This window comes from Amia ocellicauda, chromosome 6, assembly GCF_036373705.1.
Source record: "Amia ocellicauda isolate fAmiCal2 chromosome 6, fAmiCal2.hap1, whole genome shotgun sequence".
NCBI lineage: Eukaryota > Metazoa > Chordata > Actinopteri > Amiiformes > Amiidae > Amia > Amia ocellicauda.
In genome coordinates, this window is record NC_089855.1 from 32,777,760 (window position 1) to 32,790,378 (window position 12,619).

The 12,619-nt window shown below is 39.7% G+C and overlaps 1 protein-coding gene across 1 annotated transcript in view; it reads left to right on the forward strand.

Annotated features, from left to right (window-relative positions):
• Nucleotides 1-12,619, forward strand: part of stxbp5l (syntaxin binding protein 5L) — a 298,005-nt gene that overhangs the window by 172,160 nt on the left and 113,226 nt on the right. The window contains exon 6 of the mRNA XM_066706964.1: nucleotides 10,118-10,181. Coding sequence (XP_066563061.1) covers nucleotides 10,118-10,181 — 64 coding nt within the window. The remainder of the gene's footprint in view (nucleotides 1-10,117; nucleotides 10,182-12,619) is intronic.

Genomic DNA, 12,619 nt, shown 5'->3' on the forward strand with positions numbered 1-12,619 from the left:
ATAAAGAATAACTTTGTAATGATTTGCAGTGACCCTTCCCTCTAAGGGGACAAGTGGACCCAAACCATGCCAGGAAAATGCCCCCCACAGCAGAACAGAGCTTCCAGACCCCCTCACTGTAGGGGTTAAGCAGTCAGGCCTGTACCATTCTCTTGGTGTCGCCACACATGCACTCGGCCACTTATAGAGAATATGGTGAAGGATGACTCATATGACCATATCACTTTTTTCCTGTAGACCAGTGCCTATGGTTTTTGCATCACTGAACTCTCAAATGTGCATTTGTCTTTGTAACGAGAGGTTTATGCACTGCCATCTTGATCCCAAATTGAGGTCAACTGGGCCTGCTCAACATTTTTAGGTTGATAGGATGTTAATTGCTTAATTGTATCATGCAGACCACCTGTTTGGAGGCATCTGCATTAATTATGTTGCTCCACTCATTTATTCAGGTTTTTCCTTTAATTTGTCACCCATCTGTGTATATATATATATATATATATATATATATATATATATATATATATACATATGTATAAGAAAGTTAGGGTTAGGTTTTAGGCTTAGGGTAAGTGTGGGTTCATGTGTTGAACATCAGAACTCAGATGATGTTCATGATGTATTGATGTTGAAATCCTATGATATTCATATATTAATTCATGAGGAATCACAGTACCTTATTACAAAGTGTTACTGACATTTTGCATTCTTCTACTTTGAGTCATGAGACTAATACTGTGATTAGTGCAAATAGACCAAATGGTATACAATATACAATGCTAACAAATAAAACCTACTATTCTTTCATTGAACTTCTTCCAAAAACATTTGTAAATCATTTTTTACAAGCTCTTGAGGAATGGCTTCTCCCAAGACCTTCCAACGATCATCTGACTCACTAGGATTCTTTTAAACTTGTTCTTTATCCAAATAGTCACAAACAGCTTCAATGATATTGAGATGTGGGCTTTGAGGGGCCCATTTAATGCCCCAGAGGATTCCAGCTTCTTTCTTTCTTTTGCCAGTTTGAATTATTCCAGCTGAATGTTCTGCTGTAGAATGAAATTTGGACTAATATGTCTTGCATCGATGGGCATAGCATGGTGGTTTAAAATGTGTTTTTAACCTGAAGCAGTCTTAGTGCTGCAGCAATTTTCATACACCAGGAGATATGCACCCCTAGACTTGAAGTGAATCTCCTCCATGCAAAATCATTGGCTTCAAGAATGGCTCTTTGAAAGTTGCAGTTCATATCCTGTCTCTGAAATGTTTACTCATCTATCCAAAGCACATGTTCACCACTGTCCAGTTTCGGTGTTCTTGTGCATAATTTAGCCTCTTAGTCTAATTCTCTTTCTTCACAAAGGTTCTCTTACTGTTGCACATTCTTTAAGTCTTGATTTCAATAGTGATCTTTGCACTGGTGATGAATGGACAACCACACCATAGCCTTGCGCCAGTTGTGCCTTGGGCTATTACCTTCAAGTATTGCTCTTCCATGTTAGACAGCTTTTTGGATGTTTCACTCCTAGGTTTGTCAATTTGTGGACAAAAACTAACAAACCAAAAAGGTAACCCAGCCAATCAGGTGATCTTTAGAAGATCTCAGAAGACCATCTGAATCACCATTCCACGACATTTTATAACAACATTATTTGAAAGAGTTCCCGGAAGAATATTAACTTTTACTACATATCAAGTAATACTGTGTCTTCTTTTGATTATTTAAATAAGATAATCTTTCATAAAAGTTTTAGTTTCCTTATACATCAGAGCAGAATAATTTATATATATATATATATATATGGATAATATTTTATAGCAGGTTTGAATCATGACCTACAGTTGATGTTTAACTAATAGTCCAGATTTTTCTAATTCTTTCTGTAAGTCCTTGTCTGTTTTTCAGTTACACACCTTTCCCAACTCTCATCTTGCAGCTTGAGTTTGTTCACACAGATCATAGTCATTTTTTGATTGAACACATTTATGTCTCTATGAGTGACCTTGCAGTTTTCCTAGGCAAAACCAGACATTAATGTCACGGTTGTATGGCTTTTTGTAACTGTATGCCATGGTTTTTAATGAGCTTCCCATCATCATCATAAGTCCTGCTCATTGTGAAATGCCTTATTGTCCATGCACTCCAATGCATTTTCATATTTCAGGCAGGAAAATGCATACCTTTCTGTTTGCCTGTAACTCTGTGTTTGTGTAATGCTGCTTTTCATGCATGAGGGGAAAGAAAAGGAACCCAGTCAGGAGACCACTGAAAAATGTATTTTCCAAATGACGGGTTAAAAGCATTCATAAATCTAGTAAGTACCTATTTGCTCTCTCCAGGACTGAATCAATACTTTAATCAGTCAAGTACAAAGGCCACACTGTGCTGAAGAATTAAAGTCTAAAATTCAGAAACATCTTTTGAGGTTCAAAATTCATGGAACTGTGTTGCAAACTAATAATGCTTTTATGTTGTGTCAATGAAATAATGACCTTGGGGATTTGGTTACCATGGATTCCTAGGTTGGCTTGAATGAATGTCTGTCTCTTATTTGTAGAAAGCCTTGACTAATCCCTATTTTGACTTTTACAATTGTGTGTTGTGTATGTATTGTCACTGTACATTTTCCATCGCTTTTAATTCAGGGTCACATTCTTAAAGCCTTATAATGTGCTTCACTCTCAATCAAGTTCTTCTTAAAACCTCAACATCTCTGTTCTTTAGAGAAAACATTTGGCACAATTCAATAAGGATATGACAAAGATGTTATAGAGTTGAACCACCTCATGGCTTTGCATCAGTCTTAATAAAAAAAGAGTGATACAGACAGTCTTGCTTGAGACCTCTTAGTCTGATAGCAAATTGTTCAATTAAACATACCCCAAAATATCAGCTTTAACCTCACAATGTTCACAATGGATTAAATGTGTTTTGAGATCTTTAATGTCAGTGTGCTACAGCCTTGTATTAATGCATGAAATTGTTATACATAAATATAAAACCATGAAGCATAACGATAGGTTATTATCATAACCCCGGTTCCCTGAAACAGTAAGACAGCCATTACTGAATGGGAAGAGCCTTCTGACCTGCCAATCATTGAAAACATGTACCAAAGCTGCCCAATAGGGGCAGGAGGAAGACCCACCCCTGGTGTCTGTAAAAGTCTCCTCCTGACTGCAGCTCCCTGCCATTTCTTCATCAGGAAGGTCAGCTGGTCAAGCGACCCCTGAAGGGTAATGGCGGTCTTTCTTTTTCAGGGAACTGGGGTTATAATGATAACCTATCATTCCCTTTCAAATCAAAAGACAGCCATTACCGAATGGGAAGACTATGACAGAGCTGTCACGAGTCCTGACACCTGACTAAGCCTAAACCCACAATGACAAGGATAGCAGAGCCTTACGGTGCCTGAGAGCTAGCAGTTTGAAGTACCTGGGAGCCCAAGCCTGGGCGCAGCCGGTCTGCCACATTGAGGCGGTAGAACCTTGTGAAGGTCTGTGGACCGGACCAGGTCGCAGCATTGCACAGTTCTTGTGTGGCACCGTGAAAAAGAGCCCACGACATGGCTTGTCCCCTCGTTGAGTGTGCTGAAATGTGTTCAGGCATGGGAACCTTAGCAGTCTCATAGGTGAGCCTGGTCCGCCACCCAGTGCACCAGTCGATGTTTTGAAACCGCCCGCCCTCTGGTGGTGGAACCGTAGTAGACAAACAGCTGGTCGGATTTGCGGCTCTGCACAGTCCTCCACATATAGCACCTCAAAGCCCGGACAGTGCAGAGTGTGTGTAGTCTGCGGTCCTCATCCAATTCATGTGGAGGGGGATGGAAAGTCTCCAGGACAACAGGCTGGTTTATGTGGAACGCCGACACGACCTTGGGCAGGAAGGCCGGGTTCGCCCTGAGAGTGACTCTGTCGTTGCTTCCTGAGAAGATCAGACAGGTTTATCCACAGACAAGGCATGAATTTCACTAATTCTCCTTGCCGACGTTATCGCTACAAGAAAAGCTACCTTGAGCGAGAGGAAGCGGAGCTCCGTTGTGGAGACAGGCTCAAAGGGAGCACCGCTCAGTACTTTCAGCACTAATTCCAAGTCCCAGGTTGGAATTGTGTCCTTTATCGGTGGTCTCAAGCGCCTCGCACCTTTCAAAAACTGGATCACCAGGAAATGGGTTCCTGGGGAGACATAATCAATTTTATCGTGACATGCTGAGATGGCAGCCAGATAAACTTTCAGCATGGATGCAGATTTCCCGTCTTCAAGCAGCTGTTGCAGGAAGCACAAGATTGTCGATATGGGGAATGACACTGGATCCACATGCCTCTCTTCATGGTTCTGAACAACTGACCACTTGTAAGTATATTGGGCCCTGGTGGGACAGCACTTCTTCCAGTGGAGGCGGTGGCAGCTGAGGGTGAACATCGTCTCCCGCCGGAAGTCATGCCGCCATGGAGTGCAGCATTTGTTGCTGGGAGTCCAGCCTGTGTGACAGTTCCCCCACTGTTCTGATTAGAGACGTGATGTTGTCCGCTTCCTGCTTCCTGCGACGTGGAGGATTTTGCGTGGAGCGCCTGTCAGATAAGGAGTGGACGCACCTCGCTCTCTGGGACCTTCGTCTGGGGGATCGCGCTCTCCTCCCGGGGGAGCACCCACAGAAGAGCGGCGGCTGACCGATGGGGAGTTCCTGGCCCTCTTATGGCGCGTGGCCCCCGTAAATGCCACACAGTGCACACAGCCCCCTTCTCCCGTAAGTGCGCTCTGGGAATGCTCCTCGCCTAGACAGCGCACGCATAGGTAATGTCCATCGTCCGAGGACAGCTTGCCCTGACATCCGGAACAACAATGGAAAGCCCCCTTCAGCTTCATCCCGGTCAGCAGATCTGTGTCTATGTCTCTCTCGTTCGGACTCTCTAGGTATAGCGACAGTCCTTGTGGCAGATGGATCTCACCAAACTCCTCAGCACTGATACTATCCCCCTCAATGTTTAAGTCGAGGTTGTCATTGTTGAGGTCCGAGAGGCCAACAAGGGCGTTTAGAGGTCGAGAGCAGGTCGTGTTGTTGAGAGGTTGAGGGAACACAAAGGTCGACGAGGTCGGTCGAGGTCAACACGGGATGCAGAAGGGTCGAGGGTAGGTCGATATCGACAAGAGAGTCGAAGGATCGACAGTTCGTCGAGGTCGATGTGATCGAGGTAGACAAGGTGTTCGTCGAGTGTTGCTCTGGACGTATCAAGCGGTTTAATGTCTGCCGACAGAGGTCGAGAGAATCCGGGACAGAGCAGGGTGGTCGCCGACCAGCCACGGAAAGACTGCTCCAGAGGAGGAGTCTCTGTCTCTGTCCTCTCCTATAGCACTCGAATCTGTAAAAAAGAATAATGGTACAAAAAGGTAAAATCCATACAGTAGATCTCCGTGGAGGGATCGAGGCTGGCTCCGATCGAGACTCCTACCTCACACTTACCTCCGTTGAGAACAAATAATATAATGAAAAAGACTGTAGTCCAAGCTCTGAAGAGACAGGACTGTAAGGATATTCCGAAGAGAAAAGTTAAGAATTAAACGCACTCCTCAGAGTAATTCAGTAATGGCTGCCTTTCGATTTGAAACACAACAGTTTAATTGTATTACAAATTATATGTTTACATTTAATATTATTTAATATTACATATCATATATTACATATCATATCATATATAGGCAGCAGTAATGTTAGGTAGTAGTGGTTAGGGCTCTGAACTCATGACTTGAAAGTTGTGGGTTCAAATCCCAGGTGAGGCAGTGCTGTTGTACCCTTGAGCAAGGTACTTCACTTAGATTGCTCCAGTAAAATGCCCAGCTGTATAAATGGGTACAAATATAAGTCACCCTGGATAAGAATATCAGCTAAATGACAAAAATAAGAAATTGTTGACTGCTTCCAATATTTGACCTTCCAATCCCATCTATGGCATGGTTTTTGCACAGCTCTTTACCCATTTATTTGATCAATGTGTTTCATATACAATGAAAGAACACCTTTAAACAAAAACCTGTATGGGGAAAGTATGTATTATTTCCCTGCCATATCCTTGTCAGTCTACCTGTCAACTTTTAACTGGAATCTCTCCTTTTTTATTTTTTTTATTGGTTCAATGTTCTGCTTTGCTATACCCACACGACCTTTTAAAATAACAGGGCATTAATTTCTTTTAACGTAGAGGTCCCCTGTTGGAAGCAGTAAATTGAGTAACGAGGAACAATAATGAGGATTTGGATAAGATTAAACCAAGGTAATCATATTTTGCCAACTTGTACAGTGGGGCTACGGGCTGCTGTACGAGACAAAACTGAACTTCATCATTTCTCAATTACACTTTCGGTCTTTGCGTCAATGCCATATTTACTATCCCCGAGAGATTTTTTTTAAGCACTCTCTATGCAGGAGGAATGTAAAAGTGCAACACAATTTCTCCTTTACTGCTTTGCTTTTCTAGTCTAGTTGTTTTAAGTGGACTGACCTAGATTATTTTAATTTTGTTAGCTTTACTCTTTCAAAGGGTTCCCTTTTTCAGCACTTTCATTATAGCAATTCAGGTGACACACAATCCAAACACTTTAAACAGCAAGACCACGACTGTTACAAACAAATTGGTATGTGTATTTCCTTTATGAAGACAGAAGCCCAGCAGAATATAATCTTCCTTTTGTGTCAAACTGCTTTGAAAAGAATCGATTGCAAAATAAATATACCTACAGTACATACTAACAGCTGTGTATTTTTTTCTTTCTCATTATAAAATGGGACTAGATTCACTTTATATTTGGAGTTGGCTTGCAATTCTATGTAGGAGCAAAGTAGTTTGTGTGAATATGATGGAACTAGGCTTGTGGACCTTGAAATTAACATTGTCTAACTTTGCTCCTTCTTTTACTAGGTGCATTGCTAAATCAAAAGAAATGCAGTTATAAAGCAGCTGATATTTGTAATGGTGTAAAACCCTAAACACAATAATTAAATCTAAACATATTTATGTGGTTAAAATTAACATTTTAGTGGAAAGGCACCTGCTTTGATTTCACTGTTTAACATTGCCACAGTTTGTCAATCTGCCATTTTTTTACTGAAACATTTTAGCTCATTCCAAATGTCGAACAAATCTGGTCCCTGGGCATGTTTTTGTAGGACCATTTTTCACAGAGAATTGTAGAGGAAGCTTCTACCGTATTGCATAGGATTCATACACTACAGCAGTGTGTCTAACTTCAGTCACAGTGGATCAGTGAAGTCTCTTTATCCTGCTTGGTGTATCAGCAACCTTCAATTCAAATAAACATGCATCATAATTCTTTCCTGGGAAATTCCCATTTCCCAATATTTCATGGAAAACCCGTGATCATTCCAAATAAAATGTTGATCAATAAGTGCAAAAATGCTCATAAAATAAAATGGAAAATAAAAAACAAAATTACGCTTAATCAGACAAATTAAGGAATTTAATCTTTATAGTGTGGAATAAAGAAAAATACATTGGGAAGTGATTCAAGCATTCAAATTCACAAAAGGTATGGTCAAACAAGAGACTCTCTTCAAGATCAACTGTGATACAGAAACTCAGGACAGAAACAGAACCACAGGTTAAGCAGGTTCTGATCAGAATAAAAGTGACACTTTTGCACACAGAGATTTGTGGTGACTTGATGTAAATGCCTGTGTCAAATTGTTGAAGCCATCTGTCCCAGATCCTTCAAATTTAGAATAGATGTGATTCTCAGGTCAGTAGTCCTGACCCTTATGTGAACTTTAATGAACTACCAACAGCTGCTTTTCCTGGATGCCTTTGGATAATAAGTTGTTTTGATCAGTCGTTTCATGCAGTGCTGTGAAATAAATTATTAGCAGTGATCACTGTTGGGAGGAAAATATCTATATATGTGCATTCATGTTTGTTCCTTCACTCATTCATTCTGATACAAATTAAAGATGCATGTCTCTATGGGTATACCATGGGGGTCCAATATATATATATATATATAAATTGGGTAGAATTGTAAAATGAAATTGTGTGCAATTTTTAAAATTTTATTTAAAAATATGATATATTCAGGTAGAAATTGGGTTTGATTCAGTAATTAAGAAACAAACCATCCACAAAGAATGCTTCATCAGGTTACAGCTATCTATTGACAGACAAATTCTTAACAAGAAAAACATATTGGGAGCTATTTTTTCTTTCCATTATTTTTATTTTTGTTAAGAATTGAAGGTAATACACAGAAAAGAGAAGAACAACACTATCTAAAAAAGAGAAATGCAACATGTTCTCCAAATAAAGAGAATTGATGCTAAAATCTAAAAGCTACAATACTCTAATACTGGAATAAAATTGATTTTTTTAATACCAGCATTATTTTTCTAATGGGCAATACAGTGTTATCAGCATTGTCAAATTCTTCTCTGGCACTTGCAGCAGACAGCTGCACAACCTTTCCATAAATTCTGAGAATTTTCATGTTTATCCCAAATGCCAAAATAACAATTTAGGTATGAGTCTGGTTAAATCGGATAAAACATGAAAATCAGAGTTAGTTATTTTATTGTTACACTAATGTGAAACATTGTAGGTAAAACTAGAATCCACATGGTACACACCTGCTTCATTGAGATTAGAGTTACTAGTGTCACATCTTGTCTCTACTGGAATCACTGCATTCAGTGGCTCCAAATTATTTCAATTTTTTTTGTTCATTTATTTTTTATGTCAAACCTATGTAGAAACATTTCAGTAAATATGATTTATCTTAGATTATCCCTTGCCACTTCAGCTACAGTATGCAATTTAGTGACAGCCCCTTAATCAGTGCATGCGCTTCATCGAGTCTGTACATGGCAACGCCGGTATTTCTGTGGCATGATGTGTGAAAGACAGCAAGGTATAGTACATCACACTGAACAACACTTTGATTATATTACAACATGCTTTAAAACTTCCTTTTTTTAACCAAAATTTCATATTAGCTATTATGAATTGTTTTTGTGTAACTGTGGTGTACAGCATAACTTTATTATTATTATTATTATTATTATTATTATTATTATTATTATTATTATTATTATTATTGTTGTTGTTGTTGTTGTTTTGTTGAGTTGCTTTTCCTGTGTTTCAATTCCTAAACTTAAGTTAACAGAGAAGAAGAAAAAAGTTACATAATACTACTAACTAGACCTACAGGTACAGTTGCCTCCAAAATTATTCACATCCTTCATAGACTGCAGTGGATGTACATCTACTTATTAAAGTTAATATATATTAAAGCACATTCAATGTATTTATTTCTAAACCCTGAGACTGAAGTCTCCTTTGAAACCAGCTGCAGTATGTATCAGTAGTAGCAGCACCAGTGAGGTGCAGAAAAGTAGGTGATTCTTTTTCAGGGTGACACGATTAAAACAGAAATCGTACAAGACCAAATAAATGCTTTAGTAATAAAGTAAAGTGGAACTTTGTAAAAAGCTTCAGTTGCAACTACATTGACTTAATTGTTCTTATAGTTTTGTACAATGCATTATACAAACCATTTTTAAGGACTTATTTTTTTCATGATCAGATACAGAGATCAGTTTGATTGTGCCAGACGATCTACTGGCAAGAGATTACTATTAAATATGTGTGTGGAGCAGAACGTTAAAGTGCACTTACATGTAGAAATATGTAGGATTCCCTATAGGTAATCGTAATTTATTTTCTGACTTCTGCCCCCCAAAAACACTTAGCTGTATGACAACCCTGACTGCATTCACTGAGTTTTTGAAGATTATGTCAGTTTTTGGATTGAATCCGAATCCCAAAAATAACACTTGGCTGTAGAAATCAGATTAAATAGGGTAAAACCCAAAAATCAAACCCCTAAAAAAATCTGCATTTTCTCTATAGCTGGGTATAGCTGTTAAAAGGGAATTGTGCACAGAAATCATTACAAATAAAAGCATTTAGTTGGTTTCTCAAAACAGCTTGTGGTTTTGGGGGGAAAAAAGATTATCCAATGATTCTATGTAGCAGATCATATCATTTAAATTTGTCTCCACAATGTGAAATCACCCTGTGTAAAACAAAACCCATCTGTTCTCATTCGCAGATCAACCAAAACACATCCTGGACCCGTGGTACATTTAAGTGACAGCCCAAGGGATGAAGCAAAGGTAGGTACAGAGAGAGAATCTCAAATCATTTTATAAGGGAGAACTGATGTCAGACAAGGATATAAGAAATAGATCTTATTCTAGAGGTTATTTTATTAACGTATTCCCTCTTAGAACACATTTCAGATAGCTATCGAGCTGTATGGATTTTAAAATGCCCATATAGTTATTTTAATAGGTGTTGTGACAGGCAAATTGCAGTGCTTTTTCCCGCTCTGTTTTTCAGTCCATCTGTTTGAAGATAAATGCGAGAATGGCATTTCACTGATAGCTTGGGTTGAACTTCAGTCATCTGTAAACATTGTGCTGAAAAAATAGTTCAGCCAGGTACATCTCCACAAGCCTCTAGGTTTCCAATAGGATTTCCTGTACAATTCGTGCAGCATTATCATTGTAGAGACAGTAATACAGTGTGTTTGTTGATTTTCTGCCTGATTATTGATCCTCTCTGGCAGTTCTTTATCTTATGGTTTCTATCAGGCCTTTTTCTTGAAGTGACACTCCTGAAGGTCTCCGTCTCTCTCTCTGTCTGTCTCTCTCTCTCTCTCTCTCTCTCTGTATATATATATATATATATATATATATACACTCACCTAAAGGATTATTAGGAACACCATACTAATACTGTGTTTGACCCCCTTTCGCCTTCAGAACTGCCTTAATTCTACGTGGCATTGATTCAACAAGGTGCTGAAAGCATTCTTTAGAAATGTTGGCCCATATTGATAGGATAGCATCTTGCAGTTGATGGAGATTTGTGGGATGCACATCCAGGGCACAAAGCTCCCGTTCCACCACATCCCAAAGATGCTCTATTGGGTTGAGATCTGGTGACTGTGGGGGCCAGTTTAGTACAGTGAACTCATTGTCATGTTCAAGAAACCAATTTGAAATGATTCGACCTTTGTGACATGGTGCATTATCCTGCTGGAAGTAGCCATCAGAGGATGGGTACATGGTGGTCATAAAGGGATGGACATGGTCAGAAACAATGCTCAGGTAGGCCGTGGCATTTAAACGATGCCCAATTGGCACTAAAGTGTGCCAAGAAAACATCCCCCACACCATTACACCACCACCACCAGCCTGCACAGTGGTAACAAGGCATGATGGATCCATGTTCTCATTCTGTTTACGCCAAATTCTGACTCTACCATCTGAATGTCTCAACAGAAATCGAGACTCATCAGACCAGGCAACATTTTTCCAGTCTTCAACTGTCCAATTTTGGTGAGCTTGTGCAAATTGTAGCCTCTTTTTCCTATTTGTAGTGGAGATGAGTGGTACCCGGTGGGGTCTTCTGCTGTTGTAGCCCATCCGCCTCAAGGTTGTACGTGTTGTGGCTTCACAAATGCTTTGCTGCATACCTCGGTTGTAACGAGTGGTTATTTCAGTCAAAGTTGCTCTTCTATCAGCTTGAATCAGTCGGCCCATTCTCCTCTGACCTCTAGCATCAACAAGGCATTTTCGCCCACAGGACTGCCGCATTCTGGATGTTTTTCCCTTTTCACACCATTCTTTGTAAACCCTAGAAATGGTTGTGCATGAAAATCCCAGTAACTGAGCAGATTGTGAAATACTCAGACCGGCCCGTCTGGCACCAACAACCATGCCACGCTCAAAATTGCTTAAATCACCTTTCTTTCCCATTCAGACATTCAGTTTGGAGTTCAGGAGATTGTCTTGACCAGGACCACACCCCTAAATTCATTGAAGCAACTGCCATGTGATTGATTGGTTAGATAATTGCATTAATGAGAAATTGAACAGGTGTTCCTAATAATCCTTTAGGTGAGTGTATATATATAGTGAGGGAAAAAAGTATTTGATCCCCTGCTGATTTTGTATGTTTGCCCACTGACAAAGAAATTATCAGTCTATAATTTTAATGGTAGGTGTATTTTAACAGTGAGAGACAGAATAACAACAGAAAAATCCAGAAAAATGCATTTCAAAAAAGTTATAAATTGATTTGCATGTTAATGAGGGAAATAAGTATTTGATCCCCTATCAATGAGCAAGATTTCTGGCTCCCAGGTGTCTTTTATACAGGTAACGAGCTGAGATTAGGAGCACTCTCTTAAAGGGAGTGCTTCTAATCTCAGCTCGTTACCTGTATAAAAGACACCTGTCCACAGAAGCAATCAATCAATCAGATTCCAAACTCTCCACCATGGCCAAGACCAAAGAGCTGTCCAAGGATGTCAGGGACAAGATTGTAGACCTTCACAAGGCTGGAATGGGCTACAAGACCATCGCCAAGCTGCTTGGTGAGAAGGTGACAACAGTTGGTGTGATTATTCGCAAATGGAAGAAACACAAAATAACTGTCAGTCTCCCTCGGTCTGGGGCGCCATGCAAGATCTCACCTCGTGGAGTTTCAATGATCATGAGAACGGTGAGCAATCAGCCCAGAACTACACGGGAGGATCTTGTTA